The 25,762-nt window shown below is 36.0% G+C and overlaps 4 protein-coding genes across 7 annotated transcripts; 1 reads left to right on the top strand and 3 right to left on the bottom strand.

Moving 5' to 3' along the window:
• Nucleotides 1-454: 454 nt before the first annotated feature.
• Nucleotides 455-2,129, bottom strand: LOC116164327 (serpin B4-like). The gene is made up of 4 exons (XM_031478494.1): nucleotides 1,806-2,129; nucleotides 966-1,751; nucleotides 771-912; nucleotides 455-720 (listed from the first exon to the last, which is right to left on the bottom strand). The coding sequence occupies exons 1-4, from the start codon at nucleotides 1,905-1,907 to the stop codon at nucleotides 605-607; spliced, it is 1,146 nt and encodes a 381-aa protein (XP_031334354.1). The 5' UTR covers nucleotides 1,908-2,129; the 3' UTR covers nucleotides 455-604.
• Nucleotides 2,130-10,838: 8,709 nt separating this feature from the next.
• Nucleotides 10,839-12,299, top strand: LOC116164326 (antichymotrypsin-2-like). Its single transcript, XM_031478493.1, has 4 exons — nucleotides 10,839-10,996; nucleotides 11,072-11,857; nucleotides 11,915-12,056; nucleotides 12,125-12,299. Exons 1-4 carry the CDS (start codon nucleotides 10,895-10,897, stop codon nucleotides 12,238-12,240), a joined length of 1,146 nt encoding a protein of 381 aa, XP_031334353.1. The 5' UTR covers nucleotides 10,839-10,894; the 3' UTR covers nucleotides 12,241-12,299.
• A 7,480-nt stretch (nucleotides 12,300-19,779) lies between these two features.
• Nucleotides 19,780-21,457, bottom strand: LOC116164325 (serine protease inhibitor 3/4-like; the record flags this gene model as incomplete). The annotated part of the gene is given in 4 exon segments (XM_031478492.1): nucleotides 19,780-19,981; nucleotides 20,043-20,193; nucleotides 20,247-21,032; nucleotides 21,079-21,457. Coding segments are annotated over 4 exon segments (1,173 nt in total). The 3' UTR covers nucleotides 19,780-19,862.
• A 1,720-nt stretch (nucleotides 21,458-23,177) lies between these two features.
• Nucleotides 23,178-25,511, bottom strand: LOC116164324 (serpin B8-like). Of its 4 annotated transcripts, none has more exons than XM_031478490.1 (4): nucleotides 25,334-25,511; nucleotides 24,509-25,288; nucleotides 24,308-24,466; nucleotides 23,178-24,246 (listed from the first exon to the last, which is right to left on the bottom strand). In XM_031478490.1, exons 1-4 carry the CDS (start codon nucleotides 25,445-25,447, stop codon nucleotides 24,148-24,150), a joined length of 1,152 nt encoding a protein of 383 aa, XP_031334350.1. In that variant the 5' UTR covers nucleotides 25,448-25,511; the 3' UTR covers nucleotides 23,178-24,147. The 4 variants fall into 4 exon arrangements, with proteins under 4 accessions (XP_031334350.1, XP_031334348.1, XP_031334349.1 ...); XM_031478488.1 differs by having other exon boundaries at nucleotides 24,304-24,466; nucleotides 25,334-25,504; XM_031478489.1 differs by having other exon boundaries at nucleotides 24,304-24,451; nucleotides 25,334-25,502.
• Between the last annotated feature and the right edge of the window lie 251 nt (nucleotides 25,512-25,762).

The raw sequence follows: 25,762 nt of genomic DNA, 5'->3' as shown, positions 1-25,762 counted from the left end.
TCTTATTTATGGAGCAATTTTAACGAAAATTGGATGGTAGGTCCCTCTAATAAAAGCAAACAAAATGCAAAATGCGCATGCGCAAAATCGTGTTGCGCATGCGCAGAAATGCAACTTTCTTATTTATGGAACAATTTTAACGAAATTTAGATGGTAGGTCCTTTTAATAAAAGCTAACAAAATGCATGCGCAAAAAATAGTGTTGCGCATGTGCAACATCCAACTTTCTTATTTATGGAGCAATTTTAACGAAATTTGGATGGTAGGTCCCTCTAATAAAAGCAAACAAAATGCATGCGTAAAAATTGACGTTTTAGATCATTTTAAGCAACTTTTAAAGAATAAATTTTTCCCGTCTGTAAGTGCGTACATATGTTGGCAATTTTTGGTTTCAGCTAGGAAGCTATTCTGTCAAGAATTTGACACCTGGTTTACTTTGTTGTTTCAAGACGAATTTCTTTATATTTTTCTATTTTCAGTCTACAATGATCGTTATAGCAGAAAGTGAAAGTAAACTATCGTGTTACGTATCTAAAATAACTAAGGTATTTACAAAATTCACACAATTATTGACACGGGAAATAATAACTAACTACGTAGTCAACTAGGGTCTTGATAACCTGCCAATAAAGAACACTCCAACACTGCGATGTCTCAGGAAGTAAATGAATGAATGGTCCGCAGTGAAGACCACATCGGGCGTGCTGTAAGGTATAATCGCTGGAACAAAAAGTAAATCTGTATCTGATCTAAATTTAAGAAATACTTACACATTTGAGTAGCAGCAGCGGCCGTTGCACCTTTTTCATTAATTTCTATAAACGTCTTTTGGATAACATCGTCAATATAAATACCATTCTCAGTGATTCCATTAAAATTTGCATATTCGGTAAATGGTTCCGTTACACCTAACTTTAGTATAGAAATCTTAATTACAAGTTTGCGACCGATGATTTCGTCCTTACCTCTTTCAAAACTTGTTTAAAATCTATTGTCGATTCCATTTTAAATTTTGGTATAGTAATGAGAGCGTCCGATTTTGCTAAACGTTGAGGTGAAATCACGCTAGAAATATGATTTTCTAGTTTTTTGAGCCCATGCGTATCCTTCGGCAAAACAATGGTCATAGTTACATCATCTCCAACGAACGGTAGTTCTAAAAATTCTGCGTGGAGTTTCTCATTATAGCAATAATTAAAGTAGTTTCTTTGCGTCATATAGTTGACTGACACGGTTTCGTTTTCGCTGACATAAAAATCTTGCTTGTAATCTCCACTATAACCAAATTCATTGACCCAATCTCCATGAAAGTATAAGGCGTTTACTAAGATGGCAAACGTGTTCGATTGTATTGTATTCTTCTGTATCAGATCTTTGATTTTACTGTTAGTCTTACTCTCAACCCATTGGTTAATTATTTTGGTGGCCTTTTCAGTTTCCGAAAAATTGATGTTTTCTATTCCGGCTTTAAACGTGTTAATGGCGATGTCTCTGTAATGACTTTTGATTTCGCATTTGTTGTTAAGATATATTTTATTTGCGCTGCTGAATTGGTATGGCTTTGTAACGTCAAAGTTGTTGTTCAGCTTTTGAAAAATACTTTGAATTTTTACTGAATCGTTCGGTAAATACAAGCAGTTACTTAACTGCTTGGCAGAATTTTCTCTGGCTCCTACAGTTGCAAGTGATAGAACAATTTGTGCTGATAGCGGACATATCAAAAAGTTTTCGGTGTTTCTTTTAGAGATTTGCTGTGGAGTAAATGATTTAGTTGTGCACAGTTGACAGTGGTGATTCTTACGTACCTTGTATATATCAGTAGCAAATTGTAGGTTACTGTCCTGAAATTCCTGTATTTCCTCCGAATTTATGACTGTAAATATGACACATAACAACAGAAACTTCATCCTAATATTTTGTCGTATTACAAGTTGACACACTAAATTTTAATATTCAATCTATTTATACCAGCGCAGAGGTTATGGGTCAAATCAACAATAAATACCTGATAAGTAGTCAGAGTGGGCGACAAAGTAGAGTGGGATGTCTAATTTAGTTTTCAAAGACATGACGTCAAACCCGATAAGAGAAACTTACTAATTAGGATTTTCCACATTACTGTTTGTAAAGTACTGGATTATTTGTCTTCGTAGTCAAAAATTTAAACGGAATTTCGATAACTATTTGGACTGTAGTGTATTCATCGAGATTAATTAATTTTTTTACGGATTTCTGAGACAACTAGAAACAAATAGATTATTTGAACATAGTTGAAGGTTATTAATATTTTGATTTTAATCTCTTCACTGGGATGATAGGGAGACCTTCAAGTTCCAACAATGAAAGACAGCAATAGCGAAACCATGCGCAGTACAAAGTATCTGTTTTTGCGCTTTTTTTGTAATATCTTCACTTGGTTGTTATGTACATAAATTTCAAAGAGTTTAGTTTTCAGCGAAATCTTATTCATTTTTAGCGCATTTCCACAAAAATAAAAAAAAAATGCGCTATTGTGGCCACTTTGTCCGTCCGTCCGTCCGTCCGTCCGTACGTCCGTCCGTCCGTCCGTCCGTCCGCTAACTTTGCGACGCTACTAGTTCTTTATCTTAAGAGCTATTATTGTTCTACTTTTTCGCTATTTGGTTCGTTATGGTGTCGAGTCTTGTACCAAGGAAGGAATTTTTTCTGTACCGCTTACAAAAAAAGTTATTGTAAAAAAAACAAAAAACCGTTTTTTACATGTTCCATAATTTTACACTTTTGCCGTTTATTAACGATCCTAGAGATCGTTTATAATTTTGCATTGCTATCTGTCGCCTGCCGGTTGGTCTGTCCGTCTGTTCCTTTGTCTGTCTGTCCATCTATCTGTCCGTGTGAACGATAACTTTGTTTAGAAATGTTCGATCGCTTTTACATCTCCGTTAGTTATGAACTGAATTGCATGAAATTCAATATGGGCATAGCTTTAGCCATATAATACGCAATGCCAAAAGTTGAATCGAATCGATTCAAAATTCACAGTGCCCTTTTCGCATCTCGACCATTTATAAACCGAATTGCAAACTTTTTTACTTATAAAAGTATTTGAATGAAATTTGATACATAGGCACTTGGAATAAAGGAAAATCAAACGCCAATTTCAAAATTTGGTTTTGCGCATGCGCAGTGCCAACTTTTTTATTTATGGAAGAATTTAAACGAAATTTGATACATAGGCACTTGGGATAAAGGAAAATCAAACGCCAATTTCAAAATTTGGTTTTGCGCATGCGCAGTGCCAACTTTTTTATTTATGGAAGAATTTAAATGAAATGTGATACATAGGCACTTGAAATAAAGGAAAATCTAGCGCCAGTTTCAAAATTTTATTTTGCGCATGCGCGTGCCAACTTTTTTATCTATGGAACTATTTAAGTGAAATTTGATACTTAGGCGCTTGGAACAAAGGAAAATCTAACATTAGTTTTAAAATTTAGGTTTGCGCATGCGCAGTTCCAACGTTCTTATTTAGAAAAGCATTGAAATGAAATTCTTCTCATAAACTGAAATTGAAGTAGCACGTCAACAATGGATTGCCCATGTGCAACGCTATCTTTCATATTTGTGGTCGGATTTTTACGATATTAACAGAAGTTGCATCTTACAAATGGGAAATGAATGCAAGTGGAAATGCGCTTTATGTAAATCGTTTACGATTACTTTTTAACTTGTTAGGTATTAGATAGTACAATTCTTTGGGAATTCTTGGCGTAATTAGCAAAAAACAAAAACACATTGCAAACTCAACTACCATTGCACGGAACAGGTTTATTCTATTAGTGCATTTTTGCAAATTTATTTGTAGAAAGATAACTTAGTATGGCCAGCTGGCTGGCTGGTAGCAAATGCGGGCCCGTAGAAGAACGACGAGGAGTATACATGTACATACCGGCGCCGTTTAGGGAAGGGACTACACGATGTAGAGTTAGCGAGATCTGGGCGCCTTCCCCAAACGTGTTATACTAACGTGGTGATTTTTCAGGTTTTTCCGAACTTTTTCTACAGTGTTGATCTGATTGTCAATTGGTGTCGTCGGAAAGGCACAGCCCTTGTGTGACGGAATTAAGTTTTTTTCCTAGGGGCTAAATTAACCACCTTTTGCAATACGCGAGTCTGCGAGGGGTAGTCAATAATAATCAATAATTTTAGCTAAGGATTAAATATGTTGTACGTGTCGGAATAATAATAGGTTCAATAAACGTCTTTTCCGTGTTCAAAATTTCAAATAACCCAGCATGCGTTTTTCATATCATCAAAAAAAAATAAGACGGCAGATTTTTTAAGCACTTCCTGCGGATAAAACTCTAGAAACAGTAAAATTTTATGCAACGCAAATACATCTGAATATAACGGAACCTAAGCTCTTTCAAGATGAAGTTTCAACGCCAAGCTTCCTTAGAAAATGTACTGATTGAAATATGCCATAACTAGGGAATGCAATACCGGGATCGCGGGATCCCGAAATACCGGGATCCCTTAGCATTTTTGCGGGATTAATCTCGCACACAAATGGAGCGGGATTTTCGGGAATGAGGAATTTGTCGACCAAGGGGACGAATCTGTATACTTTGTTAATGAAATGTATAACGGAGAAGTTATTCTTTAAATAATTGTTAAACTTTTTTCGTTAAAAATGCACTATGATTTTTGAGGTACTTTAGAAGTTCACCTTTTTGTGCTTTACAGGTAAGGTTTTTTTGAGCTCTTAGTTAGGCTGAAGGTACTTTTTTGTTAAATATTATGATAATTAGCAATTTATTTTAATACAGAAGTTAACCGTACAGAAGTTAACCGCACAGAATTGCTTATTTGCCAATTTATTTAAAGTTTTGCGGGATCCCGCAAATACCGGGATCCCGCGGGATTAACATCTAACAATCCCGCAGATACCGGGATTGAGATTTTGCTGCGGGATTGCATTCCCTAGCCATAACCGGTTTTCTGTGTGAACGACCGGGTAGCCCAGCATGACCCCCACAAAAATCCCTCAGATAGAACTTCAGGACTAAGACTTAAAAAATAAATTAAATGAATGACACGAACGGCTTGCCAAAATTAGACAACACTTTAAATGTACTGGATTCGTAAACACACGGGACAAAATTTATAAGTAATTACAAACACCTTAAATCTAAAATCAAACTTTTTCCAAAACTAACCAAATCAAATTCAATGATGCGCTCTCGAGTAGCGCCCAATGATTCTGATTATACCGCTGAATGATCCTATTCGCTCGAATTAATAAAAAAAAAGCCTCATTCCTAACAAGAGTTCGGGGTGAGCTTGAACTGCAAGTATTCGCAGGAAGAGCAAAGAGACGTATTATATTATATTATTATATCGACGGTGGGTGATCTATTGGCCGAGGGTGCTAGCCAGAGAACCGAAACGGGTTATGCATCCTAAATAATACCCGTCGTGCGGTGTAACCCTGTCTCAAATAAGTATGAGCTTAATCTGACTCTTCAGGATGTCGTCTTCCAACGACGCCTTGTATCTCAATCGGAGTGTTCGGATGTCCAAGAGAGCTTAACAGGGCTGAAATTGAAATTAACGGTATCAAAAACACGTAATTCTGCATTGAGGTTAAATCAAGCCAATTTCAAAAACAAGACGGAAAATTAAATAAATATATAAAATGTTCCATACAAAACACAAATACATGATAAAGAAATGCAAACTAGCTGCATTAAATAACACAAAAATAACAACAAACAAACTATAACACGATGCTTTCTCAATGATCGCCTAAATCAAGACAACTCAAAAGTAACAAGCGTCAGTGCTCTCCGAGACGGAGCAGACAACTTTTCCCCTTCTAAAATGTAGCGCGGTTCCCAGCTCACAAAAATGTGCGCATCGGCGTAGGTTGTATATACATAGGTTGGAACCTCTCAGTAAATTTTAAATACTTTGCTTCCAAAACTGTGATAGAAACTCAACGTCTTCGGGCACAACGGAACGTTCCCGAACGTCACGGAGCGTTCAGGCTTGTTTGTTAAAAATCCAAATTTACTTTAGATACAGATGTCCCTTTTACATGAATTTAAAACGTATCTAATAATTTCAAAAGAAAAATACTATACTTACAAAAAACACCTCTTATTATCTTACAATGTCTTATCAAATTAAATACAAACAACAGTTTCGCATATTTACCTAATAATGACCTAAATTTAAATTAAAATAAAAGATGAACGAAGCATAGCGCAATTAGTCCTTCTGATAAACATACAGTAAACCCCTAAAGATCTTCTAAAAAAGCGACAAAGCCCCTCGGTGTGACCCTACGGGGTCATTGGATTTGACACATTTTCAATACACTTGTTACATGTGGCATATAGGTGAACTGTGCAAAGTTTGAACCAAATCGGTCCAAGCGTTTGACAGTTATCGTGTTCACGGACGGACGGACAGACGGACACTATCTATAAAGCTTGCATCCCTTTGCTCTGTCGCTTAATAATTACGCAGACTAAAATTATGCGTGGCATAGCAGTATTTTATTTAGGTCGCCTACGTCAAGCAGCATTTTACAAGTACTTCATATAAGAATTTTCGTTTCAGGTTGCTGTAAGCGTGGTTAGTACAAGAAAATGTCCCCCAAAAATATATTTTGAAAATGAGACACGAAAACAGACTTCAAGACGAGTTTTGTTGCGCACTGCTACTGACTAAAGGATCTGGAAAAAAAGAAACACTGAAGGAGAACTAGGACAAACAAGTTAAAAAGTAATCGTAAACGATTTACATAAAGCGCATTTCCACTTGCATTCATTTCCCATTTGTAAGATGCAACTTCTGTTAAAATCGTAAAAATCCGGCAACAAATATGAAAGATAGCGTTGCACATGGGCAATCCATTGTTGACGTGCTACTTCAATTTCAGTTTATGAGAAGAATTTCATTTCAATGCTTTTCTAAATAAGAAAGTTGGAACTGCGCATGCGCAAGCTTAAATTTTAAAACTAATTTACTATAACTAACTAATAAACTAAGATTTTCCTTTGTTCCAAGCGCCTAAGTATCAAATTTCACTTAAATAGTTCCATAGATAAAAAAGTTGGCACGGCGCATGCGCAATATAAAATTTTGAAACTGGCGTTTGATTTTCCTTTATCCCAAGTGCCTATGTATCAAATTTCGTTTAAATTCTTCCATAAATAAAAAAGTTGGCACTGCGCATGCGCAAAACAAAATTTTGAAATTGGCGTTTGATTTTCCTTTATCCCAAGTGCCTATGTATCAAATTTCGTTTAAATTCTTCCATAAATAAAAAAAGTTGGCACTGCGCAATGCGCATGCGCAAAACCAAATTTTGAAATTGGCGTTTGATTTTCCTTTATCCCAAGTGCCTATGTATCAAATTTCGTTTAAATTCTTCCATAAATAAAAAGTTGGCACTGCGCATGCGCAAAACCAAATTTTGAAATTGGCGTTTGATTTTCCTTTATCCCAAGTGCCTATGTATCAACTTTCGTTTAAATTCTTCCATAAATAAAAAAGTTGGCACTGCGCATGCGCAAAACCAAATTTTGAAATTGGCGTTTGATTTTCCTTTATTCGAAGTGCTTATGTATCACATTTCGTTTAAATTCTTCCATAAATAAAAAAGTTGGCACTGCGCATGCGCAAAACCAAATTTTGAAATTGGCGTTTGATTTTCTTTTATTCGAAGTGCTTATGTATCAAATTTCGTTTAAATTCTTCCATAAATAAAAAAGTTGGCACTGCGCATGCGCAAAACCAAATTTTGAAATTGGCGGTTGATTTTCCTTTATCCCAAGTGCCTATGTATCAAATTTCGTTTAAATTCTTCCATAAATAAAAAAGTTGGCACTGCGCATGCGCAAAACCAAATTTTGAAATGGGCGTTTGATTTTCCTTTATCCCAAGTGCCTATGTATCAAATTTCGTTTAAATTCTTCCATAAATAAAAAAGTTTGCACTGCGCATGCGCAAAACCAAATTTTGAAATTGGCGTTTGATTTTCCTTTATTCCAAGTGCCTATGTATCAAATTTCATTCAAATACTTTTATAAGTAAAAAAAGTTTGCAATTCGGTTTATAAATGGTCGAGATGCGAAAAGGGCACTGTGAATTTTGAATCGATTCGATCCAACTTTTGGCATTGCGTATTATATGGCTAAATCTATGCCCATATTGAATTTCATGCAATTCAGTTCATAACTAACGGAGATGTAAAAGCGATCGAACATTTCTTAACAAAGTTATCGTTCACACGGACAGATAGATGGACAGACAGACAAAGGAACAGACGGAGAGACCAACCGGCAGGCGACAGATAGCAATGCAAAATTATAAACGATCTCTAGGATCGTTAATAAACGGCAAAAGTGTAAAATTATGGAACATGTAAAAAACGGGTTTTTGTTTTTTTTACAATAACTTTTTTTGTAAGCGGTACAGAAAAAATTCCTTCCTTGGTACAAGACTCGACCCCATAACGAACCAAATAGCGAAAAAAGTAGAACAATAGCTCTTAAGATAAAAAACTAGTAGCGTCGCAAAGTTAGCGGACGGACGGACGGACGGACGGACGGACGGACAAAGTGGCCACAATAGCGCATTTTTTTTTTATTTTTGTGGAAATGCGCTAAAAAGAAATGTGGAGTGACATGTTTAAAAATCTGCCCCTAGCAATCGGTGCTTTTAGCTCATGGCGATTTGCAAAAGAGATAGACTGACCGACATGGCATTTTTCTAAACAAAATTGGAGTAACCATGACTTACTTAATTGCTTAAGTTAAAAGGGTGAACATGCAATTCAGAAAGTAATTTAGTAAACTTTTTAAGAGTGTTAGTCATAATTACATACAAATAATATATAGTTTATGTTTACACAAAAAGAAGGTTATGTTTTATGCAACGTAGACATGGAGAGGGAGCTCTGAATAACAGAAGATATAGCACACTAACATAATGTTACGAAATGTACAAAAAAAGTCCATTATTCTCGAATTGCCATCAAAATTGTATGCGTAGAAATCATCGAATGGAACATGTAATCCCCCCAGTTTCGGCCTGGGGTTCGTACTATCTCGTTCTCTCGCAACATTAATTTATGGAGCTCTTACATTTGTTCTCAGTAGATTGACAATATCGTTTTTAGTTTTTAGCGTGTTTCCCTCAAAGTGAAAAATCGCTATTGCTGCACTTTGTCGCCCGTCCGTATTTTTTGGTTTTGCGCATGCGCAGTGTCAAAAATTTGGATTAACGCATGTGCAATGCTAACTATCTTATTTATGAAAGCATTTAAATGAAATTGTATACATAGGCACTTGGAATACAAGCAAATCTAACAGCAGTTTTAAAAGCGCAATGGCAACTTTCTTATTTATGAAAGCAGTTAAATGAAGTATCATATTATGTAGGCATCTTGATTGAAACTAAAACTAATACCGGTTTCAAAATTACTGTTAACGCATGCTGTGTGTTTTATTGATGAAGGTATTCAATGAAATTTCTAATGTAGACAATGCACAATGTTATTTACGAAAGCATTAAAAAAAAGATGTAGACACTTCGAATAACAGTAAAACTAATGCCCATTTCAAAATTTTTTTGTGTTTGTATACGCTCCACTATTTTTCATTAAACTGTATAGACCTCGACGATAGGCGGGTTCATTTGAAAGAGAATGGGGTAAGGATCTCGAGCCTAAAGGTATTTTCCTGGTCCTAGCATTAATATTATTAGTAGGAAAATACGCTCTCGTCATTTATGTTTGCATAATGACTTTTTAAACTTGTTCTTTATTCGTATGCACAAAAAGTACGAGTATCTGTATCTGTTATAAAGGGACGAATACATGCGCTATACCTTTTCTGTGAATGCCTAAATATAGATAAATGCACGAGTAGGTATATCAACGTATATTCTTTTACATATATGAACATGGCCTTCTGTTTGATGTTCAAGCCAACATAAATTGTGGAATTACGAACACGCACGTACAAACTTTTAAATGACGCTTTATTTGTTTCAAATCGATTGAGTAGTTTCTTAGAATGAACAAGTCAAGGAGTCTGACGATGTGACGATCATGGCATCCCTTATCGATTCACATGCCTACAGGCTGATCCGATGGGCTGAATTTGGAACGCCTAAAAGGGTTTCGTAGCTACGTCACTAATAAGTACATTAGCAATATTTTTTTGTATCTTAAAGACAATATACAAAGGGAAGCTTCTATAGTGTTAGATTTTTTTAAATTATTTTAATTATGACTTGAAACTTCAGCAAAATTCATCAACATTAGTGTTTTTCAACACAAATTTACATGAAACCTAAACCAATTATCAAAATTGTAAGTCTATAGAAACCTAGAACAGTCCTTTGTTTATACATTGATGCCAAAAAATTCAATATATTCATAAATGGCTGAGTAATTAGACTTCTTTGTAAACTCAATTTATTGTAAAATGTATTGTTAACATACGGATACGGTTGACGTTGAGCTGTCGGATCAGCCTTAAATGACCTCGATAACCTTGAATTACAAAAACAATTCTATTTGTATTATGTAATATAGTTTATTTTGGCAATTGGTTAACCCAATGTAAAAAAAGTTTCATCAGTAGGGAGTTATGGAAACGATACGTCGAATAATGAATGATAATTTAATATTCCACAAACTATTGGTTTCGGTTTGACGTCATGTTTGGAAATGGAACCAGGTACTTAGCTTTAATTCAATTTTTCTTTTCTTGATTATCAATATCAGTTATTTATTAATGTCTTGACCTCTGACCTACGTGGCGATATAAATAGCCTTAATATAAACTGAAAGTAGGTAATAGCGTTACGTGTAGTTATTCAGCAAGATATTAACATGAAGATTCTACTGCTGTGTCTAATATTTGTGGTCATACCATCAGAGGAAATCCAGGAATTTCAGAATAGTAACTTACAGTTTTCTGCCGATGTATACAAGGTAGGTCACCAAGGGCCGTCTATAAAGCTTTTCTTAAACCTATACGCTGCAGAACTAAATAACTTTGTTCAATAGGTAATCTCTGGAAAAAACACAGGAAACTTTTTGATATGTCCCTTATCGGCACAAATTGTTCTGTCACTTGCAACCGTCGGAGCCAGAGAAAATTCTGCCAAGCAGTTAAGTAACTCTTTGCATTTCCCGAATGATCCAGTCAAGATTCAAAATATTTTCCGAAATCTGAACAACCATTTCGACGTTGCAGAGCCATACCAATTCAGCAGCGCAAATAAAATATACCTTAATGACAAATGCGAAATCAAAAGTGACTACAGGGATGTCGCCATTAACACGTTTAAAGCTGGAATAGAAAACATCAACTTTGCTGATACTGAAAGGGCCACCAAATTAATTAACCAATGGGTTGAGGAAAAAACTAGCAATAAAATCAAAGATTTGGTAGGAAAAGATACGTTAAGATCGGACACCTTTGCGATCTTAGTAAATACTTTATACTTTCATGGAAATTGGGTTCATGAGTTTGGTGCAAGTGGGGATTACAAACAAGACTTTTATGTCAGTGAAACCGAAACTGTACCGACCAACTTTATGACACAAAGAAATGATTTTAATTATTGCTACAATGAAATACTTCGTGCAGAATTTTTAGAATTACCGTTCGTTGGAGATGATGTCACTATGACTATTGTTTTGCCAAAGGATAGGCATGGATTAAAGGAACTAGAAACTCATATTTCTAGTGTTATTTCACCTCAAAGTTTGAAAAAACTAGACTCGGTGATTACTATACCAAAGTTCAAGATGGAATCTACAATTGATTTTAAGGAACTTCTAAAAGAGGTGAGTAGGTGATAACTCGTAGGTAATTTGCATTTAAACCCTATATGTATTCTGAAGTTGGGTGTAACGGAACCGTTTACTAAAAATGCAAATTTCATTGGAATCACCGAAGAACGTATTGATATTGACGATGTTGTCCAAAAGACATTTATAGAAATTAATGAAAGAGGAGCAACGGCAGCAGCTGCTACTAAAATGTGTAAGTATTTTCTTTACAATGAATCAATTGAAAAAAATTTCTCTGTGAAAACCTTGATGTTTTTGTAGCATTTATACCTGTCAGCATGCCCCGTGTGTTCTTGACTGCAAACCATCCTTTCATATACTTTTTGAGGCATCGCAGCACTGGAGTTTTCTTTATTGGAAGATTTTCAAGACCTTAGTGAACGATTTTTGTATTTTCGTTAGCGAGCATTAGGAAAATAAATTTGTCAAATTCTCACTTATTTTTAATATTATTTACGGCCATGATTACTATATCGTGTGATAACTGATAACGCACTTGAAAGTTTTATAGGTATAAAAGATCTGGAAGTCCTCTCCCCCCGCCCCCCGCTATACCTATCTTCCCTGTCAGCCAGCCCCGACTACCACCGTATCAGTCGAAAATATCAACGCAGCAGCAAAACATTTTCGAGAAAGCGAAGAGGAAAGGGCAAAGGGGTGAAAGTTGGCCAGACGATAATATATGTCTCGACTTTCCAAAACATAACGAAAGCTCTTAAACACAGCCTAAAAACACACACCCCACACGTAAAGATACAAGATAAAAGTTGGCGCCGACGAAGCAAAATCTTACCAAAATCATTACAATTTGGAACCAGTAAATTTTCTTATCTCTGGAAAATCATTATACTGCATCTGGTGAATTTGAGAGTGTTTTTAAGCAAACATGGATATAGCAGCAAGTCTTTTTACAAAGAGGTTCAATCTTTTCAAGCAATCGAAATGTGTTTTCTAAAAACTCGCCGCATAAAGGGCCTGCTTGTTTGCGGATAAAATCTTCGTCCCTGTAACTTACAAAATATCAGCGCCACCCACCCTCCTTTAAAAACTCTCCATGCGTACAACTGGGAAGATACGAGGACAGTAACAACCAAGTTAAACAATAGAATCAGGCTGGCGCTGATTTGCCTCAAACCCGCCGCAAACCCGTCAGCTAGCTCAGGGTTGTACTTGAGATCTTCCACAGCGGTATGTAATATTTGGTAGTTTTTTACAACTTACCATTAGATGAGCGCCACTCAGTTTATTAAACGTCCAATTAACCCCGCCCCCATCATAACCATTTTCAACAAGTAAAATGATATTCTGGGCAAAAGAAAGGTATCTCCTCGCTGGTTACATGCCTCGGGTTAATTTCTATTGCCCGAATTCTTATCTAAGGCCCAAGCGTCCATATTACGTATGTTTGTTCTATAGATTCAGAATGGATGTTACATAGAGGTTCCTTTGATCTTCGGGAAGCTTCTTAACAGGCCATGAATAGTATATTTCTTCTATATAGACCTAAATAAATTATTTTTTCTCCAACCACCTGAATAAGACGCTATTTTGTGCCAGTGTTCGGTACGTAAAATTGACGTTTTGCGGATTAATCGCTTTCACCATGGCAACTGTACAAAAAGTGGATACTTTTGGTCCTAGTACCAAAAAGAAATTGACCTTGAAAGTCGGCCAATTAAAAAATTACAATCACGGAGATATGTCACATTGACATCGTTTTACATTGCAGGTTGTAAGATATTTTTATACATACAAATCAAATATTTTTGCATATTCAATACAAATAATGATTTCTATGCGTATGTACATGTATTGAAAATGATTTACGCTCGCTATTTTTATTTAAACCATGTGTAACGTAATTTACATATTCGGTGAACGTAATTTTAATACGTATACAACCCGCCGTCGCGCGTAACGCCATCTACTTCAGACCCATTGCACTATTATCTGTCATTTTGAATTCAAAATTTGAAAAAGTTAATTGCAATTAATTTTAATTAAAAAACTGTATGGTAAGTTGTTTATTTCAATACAAAATATAACAATATTAATTTGTGTATACAATAAAAATGACTGAAACTGATAGCGACATGGATTGGACTCCGCCAGTGATTATAGAAACGGCAGAACATCCTACCTCAAGATTTGCTCCCTACAAAGTCGCGAGAGGTGAGAAGTTAGAAATAAGAACGAATAGGTTATAACCTAAAAACTAGAGTGGCACGACACGTGAGGACAAGAAAGCAGAACTTGTTATACTAGTAGTGAAACTGTGACTGAATCTAAATTCGAATATAATTTGAAGTAAAGGGGGTTGGAGAAAAAATTTTATGTTTTATTCGTACAAAAAATGCGTTTTCGGGACTCGGAAGGTTGCTGCACTCCGCTAACGCGTCGTCCAGCAACTATCTTCCTCGTCCCGAAAACTGACATTTTTTGTACTAATGAAACAAATAACTATTTACTGTGTGAAGATATCTGTTTGCTAAGACCCTATATTTATTTATTTATGTATTATCCCTTTGTTTTGGGCCCTCAATGGGCTTGCGCCCAATTACAGTATCTCGGTATATAATAAAAATAATAAATATTTGTTTTCACAAAGTAGTTACATTTTGACGGCTAACAAAGTAATAACCGTGCTATTGATAGCAACATAAGTATGTAACAAGAACAATATTTTCAGTTATTTTACTTTAACGACTGAACGAACCACCTCCAAAATTTAAAGCAAAGCAAAGAAAATGTTCTTAACATATTTTTATTGTTTTAATTCACCACTGAGTACTATTGAGTCCTCTTCATTGTGTTCTGTTAAATGCTATAGGTAATAGTGTGAATTATTAACAATACGAATTAAATTTCTAACATACCTGGCATTCTTTCGCTCTGTAATTCCCACATCCGTGAAGTTGGCACCGCCCATTGTTCATATTAATATTATTTGTATGCACATCGTTTGTTTATCGTTTGTTTACGTTTGTTTAACTATTTTCATCGTTTGTTTATATTTCCGTATGTCTTTTTTAAAAATTCAAAATGGGCGAGCTAACTTCACGGTGGCTCGCCCAAAATCATAATTTTGTTTGTTTATCGATGCAGGTCGTTTGTTTATCGTTTGTTTACGTTTGTTTAACTATTTTCATCGTTTGTTGGCATTTCCGTACGTCTTTTTTAAAAATTCCAAATGGGCGAACTAACTTCACGGTGGCTGACCCAAAATCATAATGTTGTTAAGTTTGCAAGTCAATTGTTTATCGTCTGTGGGCGCGTAAACTTCACTGTCATTATATTATTTTTCATCACGATATGCATCTTTTTAAAAAATGTTAAATGGAAAATTAACTTTATGGTGGTGCAGCTAAAATTCGCTTATGAACCACTCTACAATTGTAGCAGTAACATAATGCAATGATTAGGTAAACGTAAAAGGCTCTAATAAATTAATCACTGTTCTTCAAAAAATTCTCTAATTTTCATATTAAAATGTACGATGGTACTTAGAACTGCCTACCGTTTTAATACAATGCGATAAAAAATGAGTTGCTGTCGAGTCACCTTTGGAATTTTTGTTTAGGTACATGGGAAATTGTACCACAGATTTAAATAGTATATTTAAATCTGTGATTGTACTTCCAAAGGAGACTGAACAGCAACTAATTTTCGATCGCCCGTTATTAGTTGAGACAGAGCTGGATCGAGTGTTCTAAAAAACCGCTCGAGCGACGCGCGTTCTATAATTGTATGAAAAAAGCTGAGATCGACCCCGGAAAAATTGTTCTTATAGAGCGTGGCCTGTAGAATCCATAATTTCAAACAGTTCCAAGATTGGGCTACTAGTTCAAAAGTTACAGCCCTTTGAATTTTTTTTCAAAATTGGTTTCTAGTCTATAACTTTTGATTGAGAAGTCTGATCGAAAAAGTACGAATTGTTTTGGATTCTACGCAACAAAATTAATAAGAAAAAGTGTTTTCCCGAGAAATTTTGGTGCAGTCGATTTTTGGTAAAAAAGGAAGGTTATACACTGCCTTTTTTTGAGGCCCGAAAAAAAAGTAGAACCCATAATTTCAACGCGAGACCGCTTGCGAGTTCCGAACACTCCTAAAAGTGCTCGAGTGGTTTATCGCGAGCGCTTGGAAAAAGTGCTCGTGAGCGGGAAAAAAGCTCAAGAGCGGAAAAAGCACTCGGGAGCAGAAAAAAACTTTCGAGAGCGGAAAAAACGTTCGGGAGCGGAAAAAACGCTCGCGAGCGGCGCTGAAGGATTAAGGTATACTATACTATTTAAATCTGTGGTACAATTTCCCATGTAAACAAAAATTTCAAAGGTGACTCGACAGCAACTCATTTTTTATCGCATTGTATTAAAACGGTAGGCAGTTCTAAGTACCATAGTACATTTTAATACGAAAATTAGAGAATTTTTTGAAGAACAGTGATTAATTTATTAGAGCCTTTTACGTTTACCTAATCATTGCATTATGTTACTGCTACAATTGTAGAGTGGTTCATAAGCGAATTTTAGCTGCACCACCATAAAGTTAATTTTCCATTTAACATTTTTTAAAAAGATGCATATCGTGATGAAAAATAATATAATGACAGTAAAGTTTACGCGCCCACAGACGATAAACAATTGACTTGCAAACTTATAGTTATTAAGGTATTAAGGGCGTTATGAACTAAATAACGCCTCAGGTCAACAGTGTAGAACCCGAGGGCCTCCGGCCCGAGGGTTATACGTTGACCGTGGGCGTTGTGTTCATAACGCCCGTGGTGCCTTCAAAGTTTTATGTCATACTTGATGATTTTCCAAGAATTAGCGGTCCCAGATGATTAAAAGAGAAGATAATAGAATCATGAAAATTAAGTTATCCATGGTCGTAACTATGGAGATAGATATTAGGTATATTTGTCAAAGTCAAACATTCTAAAAACTATCTGAAAAATGGCAGACGAAGCGTCTCATTTACCGGCAGACGTTCTTGCGCGAGCCGCAAAAGCGAATGAAGCCATAGTGCCACAAAAATCGAAATCCTCTTATGAAAAAGAGTACGCTACTTTTGCAAAATGGGTGGTGAGTAATTCTGTTATAGGATTTACAGAAATAACGCCCTTGGGCGTTATTGAAATAACGCCCGTTGCTACGCATAGTTGGGGTTGTCATGGTGGAGTGCATTATTTGTCATTTAATGTATCTTGATGTAGGATTATTATAAATCGATAATAATCAAGTATGACATAAACAACATTATGATTTTGGGCCAGCCACCGGGAAGTTAGTTCGCCCATTTGGAATTTTTAAAAAAGACATACGGAAATGCAAACAAACGATGAAAATAGTTAAACAAACGTAAACAAACGATAAACAAACGACCTGCATCCATAAACAAACAAAATTATGATTTTGGGCCAGCCACCGGGAAGTTAGTTCGCCCATTTTGAATTTTTAAAAAAGACATACTGAAACGTAAACAAACGATGAAAATAGTTAAACAAACGTAAACAAACGATAAACAAACGACCTGCATCGATAAACAATTAAAATTATAATTATGGGCGAGCCACCGTGAAGTTAGCTCGCCCATTTTGAATTTTTAAAAAAGACATACGGAAATGTAAACAAACGATGAAAATAGTAAAACAAACGTAAACAAACGATAAACAAATGATGTGCATACCAATAATATTAATATGAACAATGGGCGGTGCCAACTTCACGGACGTGTAATTCCCGTCCAGTCGCTGCACTGTGCATCTCACAAACAAATAATAAATTGTAACTTTAGCTCAAGCACATTCAAATACGTACCACATTCAACCAATAAAATTCGTTATTACTTTCACTATGCAAACTAGAAAAACAAACTTCTATAACTCGGAATAACACTCTTCATTTTAGAAAAATGAACTGTATTTGCATTATACTTTTATTATCTTCATCGCCATAATTCACAACGCTACATACCTTACAATTCCATGCACGAGAGGAGATATAAGGTATATGATGAGGTGTATTTTTAATATACATGAAAGATACATACAATGTACGTGATACTCCTTATGTATTTTAGATTTAAGATGCATAGGTGCTTTATGCACCTAAAATCCATGTCACATTTAAAATGTCTATTTATAGAACTGGACGTAAGAAACCTATGTCCACAATAAATGTACAAAGTATATACAGAGTGAGCAACAAAGATTGAAGCGTGCCGCTTCAGCTAAATTGGCAATGTGCCGCTCATAGCATATGCTGATTTGATACAAGATACGAAATACGAATAGACGCACGTCACTGTGACAGCGCAGAACGTCATTTTCGTATACAACCCCATACAAAGAAGGTAGTTTTGATATTAATAGGAACAAGCGGTGATGACGCACGCTTCAATCATTGTTGCTCACATTGTACATAAGATGCACAGGATATTCCCTTTGAAAAACGATGTGTGCAACATGCGATCGATGCTCCATATACAGTGTATAGCATATACTTTTGCGTTGCGCCGTGTATGAGAATGAAAGACGTCAACAAAGCTTAGGAAGAAATAAGAAAGAAATACTAAAAGGTGAACAACATAGCATAAGAAAGCTCATTGCATTCGTTAAAAATATTGGAAAGCGATGCAGTCGAAGTCAAAACCCTGGCAAAAAACGAAAATAAAACTGTTACACCGTAGGAACTTTATACGTTCTGTCACATTACTGTCACAAAATTTTACTTTAGGTTAAAAAAACAAACCTTAAATACCTAAAGACAATTTCAGTTCTTCAAGTACAAAGTTAAAACACGACTACTTTTGGAACGTGGTGAGTGGTCATCCCTAGGGTCATCCACTTCTACTAGCACCGCTGCTGTAGTGCTGTTTCAACGAGATCGGTAAAAGTAAAAGGTATACAGAGACCCCTTACCAAAAATCCTACAAATGAAATCATTGCTCTTAATGCTTCTTTCTTGCTTTACAGTAATTTAATTACATGCAAATTTTAGGCAAATGTTCTCTTTTGATTCTTCCTGGTTTTAGATGGTTTGATGAGCGATATCCGGTATTTAATTGTCTTCTTTCTTCTTGTCGTTTTACTCCTGCTTGTTTTTTTGTGAGTTATTCCCAGTAGTATTGCGTCTTGATTCAAAATTGGATTGGTGGATTCTCTCTAAGATTAAATGACTTCATTCCATCAATTCTTTCTTTCTGACTCGAGATATGGATTTGATTTGATGTTTAAATGCTAATTCGTTTCGTATTCTCTATTACAAATCACGGAATTTCTAATTTTTTATGATAGAATGCCTACTTTACGACATTTGAAGGTTCGTAAAATGTGCTTCTTTCATAAGATTCTTATAGTTTATGATATGAGATTTTGTCGGTATAAACAATAAATAGGTGGTTTTGACGTGTGTCTCAAGACATTTGCTTCTCAAAGATAATTCTTACATACCCATCATAATGTATCATTCCAATTTTATCGTAAGGGGGTAGGTTGGGCCCGCGGGAGAACACAAGCGAGATTCGACGTACAACCACCTCCTAGTGGTGAGTCCTGGGTATGATGCAAAATTGTATTATAAAGCGTCTCTGACATGGATAATAGATTTAAAAAGAACTGCATCAAAGATTTTAGGAGTTTTGCGCAAAGTTATGGTCTAGTGCTCTGACTACTCGCAGGAATCCATGTCACTGGTATAAATAAATCAAATCGACCGGTTAGAAATTACTGACACATTCTATGGTTTCAATTGTAACTGTAAGTTTAACAGCTCTTGAATCACCAACAGTATTTATAGTCTAATTGCCACCGTACTGATTCTCATATTAAGCATTGGTATTGTTCATGTATCAAACTACCTGAGTATGTTGGAATCAACATAGGGCTTGCCAGAGAGGTTAACAAAAAACATCAACACAAATTTCTGTGAAGGATGCAAAATAAAATATATATATTGTCTATGATTGTATAAGATTTAGAGTTTTCTACTACACATTTCATTTGTTATTTCTCAGGAAATAAATATCTTCCTATAAAGAATATTCCTGAAACCTTGTGCTTAAAGTAGTACAAAAATGGATAGTTGGCCACAAAACTTGTGCCTTTTGATCTGGGAGAGAGGGCTAAAAAGTAAAAGAACAGGTAATTGTTGTGGAAATAGAGCTTGGTAAATAGCCTATATACCTCCGTAGGAAAATGCCTTGGCGTTTGTTGCTCCTTTTTCGTTAATCTCCACATATGTCTTCTGAATGACCTCGTTCAGGTGCAGGGGCGGCGAAGACGTGCTGATTCCACTGAAATCGGCAGTACATTGAAAAGGTGTGTGCACGTTCATCTAAATCATACATCTATCAGAATAATAGTGTAGGTATACTCACTGATACTTACAGCCAGCAAAGTGGATTTCATATTAAGTTTGTATCCTATACGGAACTTTGGAATCATAACATCAACTATGTCTTCCTCATAGTTCTTCGGGACGAGGACATCGGCAATGCGCGCTTCAAGGTTGTGAAGGCCAAATTTTGTTCTGGGCAATACAATCGTCATGGACACGCTGTGGCCCTTAAATGGAATTTCCAAAAATTGCGCACCTAATTCATCGTCGGCATAATAGTTAAATGTGTCCTTTGCGATCATCATATCTACAAGAGCAGTTTCCTCGCAGTTTTTATAAAACGACATCCTCTGTGTTTTTTTGGGATCAAACTGTCGCAACCAATATCCTTGAAAGTACAGTGCATTTAGAAGTAAAGCTGTCGTTTTTTCGTCAATGTCAGTAGCTGTGAGTATATTGTTGACCTTGTGGTCAGTATTTTGCCGAACCCAGGTGTTTATATTACGTACAGTAGTTTTAACTTTCTCAAAATTTATAGGTTGGACTAGAGAGCCAAAGGGGTTTTTAGCCCATTCCAGATACTCTTTGCTGATGCGATACTTTTTCGAAATAAAGAAGGTATTCACAAGGTCAAATTTATAACCCGATTTAGATTTAAATCTCGAAGAGACCGATGAATATAAGTGTTTCAGGTCTTGGTTTGTGAATTTCTGCAGTTGCGGAGATAGTTCTTCGGCCGTGTTACCTTTGGCACCAAAATGCGCCAGTCCTAGGGAAAGTTGTGCTGCAATTGGGCTAATCAAAAAATTAACATTTGGATTTTGATACATAACTGCCTGAAAATAATTTCAATACATTTAAAAGGTACAAAGTTTACTTTACCTTATAAAACTCAATCGTAAAGTTAAGATTTGCGTCATAGAAATTGATCTGGAGCTTAGATCCTTCGGCATTTTTTATTAGAAGGTATAGGCAGAAGATGAATAGGAGACGATACATAATTACTGGGCCTTAGAATAAGATACTTCGATGCCCAACACTAACTAAAAAACCAATGTCTTTCAGAATCTTATTAATTATCACGTTGCGCAGTTTTATGTGACATCGATAAAAGTGTAATTCGTTTGGAAATAGAGGAGTTGCAATAAGTTATTATTTACGCCAAGATTTAATGCGAGAACGGCTAATCTGTCATGCTCTAAAATCAAATTAGCATTAAATATGTACCTACCGTTTTAAATGAAACTATGAGCGTTAGAAAGTTTGAGGGACGGTGTATGCCATACTGTAATAATTCTTTGTATCAATTAATATTTGGTTATCAGAAGTAATCAAATTTTTGGTATTAGGTAAGAAGAGTCTGCCGCTGTCTGGTGGGTGGTTTCTTCGGGTGGCAACTCTTTCAAGGGTTTTGTTGTAGTGGAGATTGACATGGTACTTTTCGAAGTAGATCCTTGATTCCCACGGGTTTTGGGTTGAAACTTCGGAGTACGGTCCTCGTTGGCTTCCACCATCCATGTCAACCACGAACCGCTTTTGGGATAATTACCCTTTCATCAATATACCACCTACTACTCTTCCGTTCCTTCTAAAATGAAAAAATAGCTCCTAGAATAGCTCTCTATTGCGCGTGAAAAGGTACACCTTTAATCAGTCAGCGGAATTACCATCTTTATCCGCAGTTATATTTGTTCTAATCTTTTGAATGGTTGGGAATAATCACGCAAATTATGTTGTGTCTTGATCTCAAAACCCAAAATTCCAAAAAGCCCAACATCGACTTACTCTTATGTTATTTCAGACCGCAACTGGGTGAAAATATAAAACGAACGAATCGCTCGAGCGGTCCCCTCACCTCGACAGAACGCTTATCTTCGAGTCTTTTTTTACAAAAAACATCGCTGGAGGGCAAACGGTAATTGTTACAAAAAGAGCACCACGGCTGGGATAGCGGTAATGTACGCGTTCATTAGATGATGAATGATGAATGTTTATCATTTTCTGATCTGAAAACGAAGATATTCAGCCTATAGGATCGTTACTTATGGAATCCCTAGCATTTAGGGGTGCGTAAGTTCTTTTTCGGTAAAGTGGCATGATTAAAAATTTGTAGTAAAAAGGGGAGATATGAAAAAAATTACGATTGTTCACGATTAGCGCGGACTATACGGATCGTGCCGTACGAGCGAGGTGCCGCACGAAACGGAGCACGTGTGAATTTTTGGATCACAATACGCTTTTCAGGGGTTAAACAATTTTCCCGGGGTAGAAATGAAAGGTTATGTTTGTGGAGGTACATAACGAGACGTATCTGGGAAAGTGGGGGGGGGGGGATGTATAGAGTAGCGGGAAGGGGGTTCAATATTTTTTTTTAAGATTCCAGGGTGGGGTCAAAATTATTTAAAGGTGTGCGCGGTCTGGTCTCATCAATCTCACATCGGAAAATGGTGGTTGGGCCCCTACGCCAAGGTCGATAGAATTTCAACCTTCGGGTCGCCTAAAAATGAAAATGAAGGAATCGGCATCATACAGTGACTTAATGCACAGGAACTAGATTTTGTAGTCTTCCTGTCATACTCCATTTTTGTTTAAGTTGATAGAGCAATCTTTATTTATTCACCAATTTCATCGAGGAAACTGCAAAACATAACTTTGATACACATCAGGAACTAAATGTTGTGCTCCTTCTGCCATATTGGTTGAGTTGGTAAAGCAAAGTCTTGTCGCGGAAGCTGAAAAATGCATGGCCTTGATGCAAAATGGCACAAGAGGTCATACTCCAAACCATTACCACGAGTGTTCTATTGCTGTCCTTTCCGATTATGAAAACTGTATCGTTTAGACAGTCATTTAATTTTGTCACGTGGTCGTACATCATTTTTTGTAATAGCGACTGGACATCATGAAGTTTTCTCGTAGGCCTCCATCGGAGACCTTGTGTGAAAACAATTCAGCTAGGCTTTGGAAGATTCTCATCTATATTTTACTAATTTTATTGCTTCGAATATACTGGCACTTCGTTATTGAGACATTCGCACTTGAAATGATCCCACCAACAGATAAATAAGCTGGTTGAAACGTTCCAGTCTCCCTTTGCAGACACCCTCTTCCGACACTCAAGCAGTATAAGCAATCTAGATAGAGAATAAGAGGATGCGATGGGAGTTGACAGAACATGAATCTTTTCGTGGAGACCTTTCATAATGGTATCATGACGAATAGAAACACTTTTATTTAGTCCTAATCAATAGTGGCAGTCGTTTTCTTAAAAAGTAGTTATATTTAGTACAAGTACACAATGTGGTACCTACTTTAAAAGGTACGGGCAAGAACATTGGTTCCAATCATGACACATCTAACACGTTTAGCTGCGTAACTGAACATGAAGATTTATTTAATTATTTAGTCTCTCTCTCTCTCTCTCTTTCTCTCTTTAACCGTTGCGTCTTGTAGAAAAGAAATTGAAAGATTGACTAAAACCGGTTTCGTAGTTTGTCTTTCTATTTATGGTAATGTTAAACATTGCAAGAAACTATAGTTATAGTCCCAAAATATTGGATGTCAAATTGACCTTTCTGCAACATAGAATTGACTATTGGCTTTGGAAGGGACGTGGAATTTTTTCCTGAACACACAAAATCACTTGTGATCATTGAAGTCAAACATACGACAAACACGAAAAAACTACAACAAACTAATGAAAGCGAATTCCTAGTGATAACCTTCCAGCCGGAACGCGATATACATTTTTTTAAAATTTGGCGTTAGCTGGGTACTGTCTTAGTGTCTTAGTAGTGCTTCTGATTGTATGTCCTCGGGAATGGAGATGTAGTCTAATAGCCATTCCTTAAAGAATTTCAGTAATACATATTTGGTAAGTACTTCAAGATATTTATGCTATATTTTTTACTGTTTTTATTGTTTACTATTCCTTTGGGCTAGTATATCTGCCTATAAAGAATATTCCAACTTTCTTGTGCCATAAGTAATACAAAAATGGCTTATTCGCCAAGAAAATGTTTCGTGGTGGTACATTTCTACCTTCAATAACTGCAAACGTAACAGTTTAAAAACAAAATTCTATAGCTACACATTTCAAGGACCTACCTACCGCAGTAGAAGCTGCTGCCGTAGCTCCTTTTTCGTTGATTTCCAAAAACGTTTTCTGAATGATGTTCCCCACTACTGGAGATGGTGTAGTGTCACTCATTCTACTAAAGTCTGCTCCTATTGAAAATGGCGTCCGCACGCCCATCTGAAATGTACATACCTAAGCGGGTAGGTATTTCCGGAAAATATTCATGTTACTTACATTTTTTAAAATCGCGACGAGGTCAATGTTGCATTCTACTTTAAATATAGGAATTGTAACGCTAACTGCATGGTAGTTTAAAGACCTTCGATGGGGAAGATAATCTGAAATATTTTCTTCGATCTTATCAAGACCAAATCTGGTGGTAGGTAATATAAACGTCATAATTACATCTTGGTCGTAAAATGGCAGTTCGAGAAACTGAGCTTTCAACACCGCGTCTTTACGATATTTAAATTTATTTTCTGATCTCATCATGTTAATTAAAATGCTTTTGTTGTTATTCACGTGAAATCTTATCCTATCTGTGAATGTAGGATCGAACGGGTATAACCAATCGCCATTAAAATATAACCCATTTACGGCTATAATCTCCGTTCCTTTGTGAATGTCTGGACTACTTACAATTTCTTTGATATTGTGCTTGGTTTGGTTTGCAACCCAATCATTAATATAATTGATTACTTTTTTCGTTTCATTGAAATTTACAACTTCAGTTGTAGCTCGAAAAACCTTTTTGGAAAAATTCTTGAACTGCTTCTTAACGTGATATTTATCAGAGATGTATAAGTTGGTAGCCATTTTAAATTCACATTTCTGTTTGGATTTGATACTGGAAAGCACTTTTGAGAACAACTGCTTTGTTTTCGGGTTATGTATATGTAAAGCAAGTTCATCTGCTGTTGTACCATTCGCACCAGCGCGAATTAATGCAACTACTATTTGGGCAGATAAAGGGCAGAATAAAAAGTTACTGGTAAGGTTGAGCCTTCGTATAATCTAAAATTGATTAAGTTGCGTGTTCAAGTGTTTCCAAAAACTTACCTTGTAACCTTCGGCGGTGAATTTGCTATTTGCATCGTGAAAATCATCAATAAGTTTAGAGGCCCTAGCGCACCATATAATTAGAGCTAAACACAGTGTCGGTAAAATGTACATAATCGTGTAATGGACTATACGGGCTATCGGTTTCACAGTAATAAAGTGAAGTGCGTATCACATTATTGTGTATTCGTTAACACCTAATAAAAATTGTAATTGTTAAAATGGTATCGGCTATCGTAATGACTACAGATAACCAATGCGACTACAAGCGATTTGTGCGAAAAAAATAATTCCTTGTGATTTATCAGCAGGAGACTATCCTACAAGTACTTTCAATAAGGGTGATACTAATAAGTATTACGTCCTGTTCCGCAAAAGTCCCCATATACTTTTTCAATGGCACCACTTAATGTGCGAACCACGAACAAA

Source organism: Photinus pyralis, unplaced genomic scaffold (genome assembly GCF_008802855.1).
Source record: "Photinus pyralis isolate 1611_PpyrPB1 unplaced genomic scaffold, Ppyr1.3 Ppyr1.4_LG2, whole genome shotgun sequence".
Classification (NCBI taxonomy): domain Eukaryota; kingdom Metazoa; phylum Arthropoda; class Insecta; order Coleoptera; family Lampyridae; genus Photinus; species Photinus pyralis.
This window is presented reverse-complemented; position numbering and strand designations above follow the sequence as displayed.

Excerpts from the sequence above, each read along its gene's own strand:
- LOC116164327 (XM_031478494.1), bottom strand. The coding sequence starts at position 1,907 with ATGAAGTTTCTGTTGTTATGTGTCATATTTACAGTCATAAATTCGGAG. Across the intron at positions 1,752-1,805 it reads TTGCTACTGATATATACAAG|CAAATCTCTAAAAGAAACAC; the intron begins GTACGTAAGAAT and ends TTTACTCCACAG. Across the intron at positions 721-770 it reads CGCTGCTGCTACTCAAATGT|CGATTATACCTTACAGCACG; the intron begins GTAAGTATTTCT and ends TTTTTGTTCCAG.
- LOC116164326 (XM_031478493.1), top strand. The coding sequence starts at position 10,895 with ATGAAGATTCTACTGCTGTGTCTAATATTTGTGGTCATACCATCAGAG. Across the intron at positions 10,997-11,071 it reads TTTCTGCCGATGTATACAAG|GTAATCTCTGGAAAAAACAC; the intron begins GTAGGTCACCAA and ends TTTGTTCAATAG. Across the intron at positions 11,858-11,914 it reads TTAAGGAACTTCTAAAAGAG|TTGGGTGTAACGGAACCGTT; the intron begins GTGAGTAGGTGA and ends TGTATTCTGAAG.
- LOC116164324 (XM_031478488.1), bottom strand. The coding sequence starts at position 25,447 with ATGTACATTTTACCGACACTGTGTTTAGCTCTAATTATATGGTGCGCT. Across the intron at positions 25,289-25,333 it reads TCACCGCCGAAGGTTACAAG|ATTATACGAAGGCTCAACCT; the intron begins GTAAGTTTTTGG and ends AATCAATTTTAG. Across the intron at positions 24,467-24,508 it reads TCGTCGCGATTTTAAAAAAT|GTATGTACATTTCAGATGGG; the intron begins GTAAGTAACATG and ends CTACCCGCTTAG.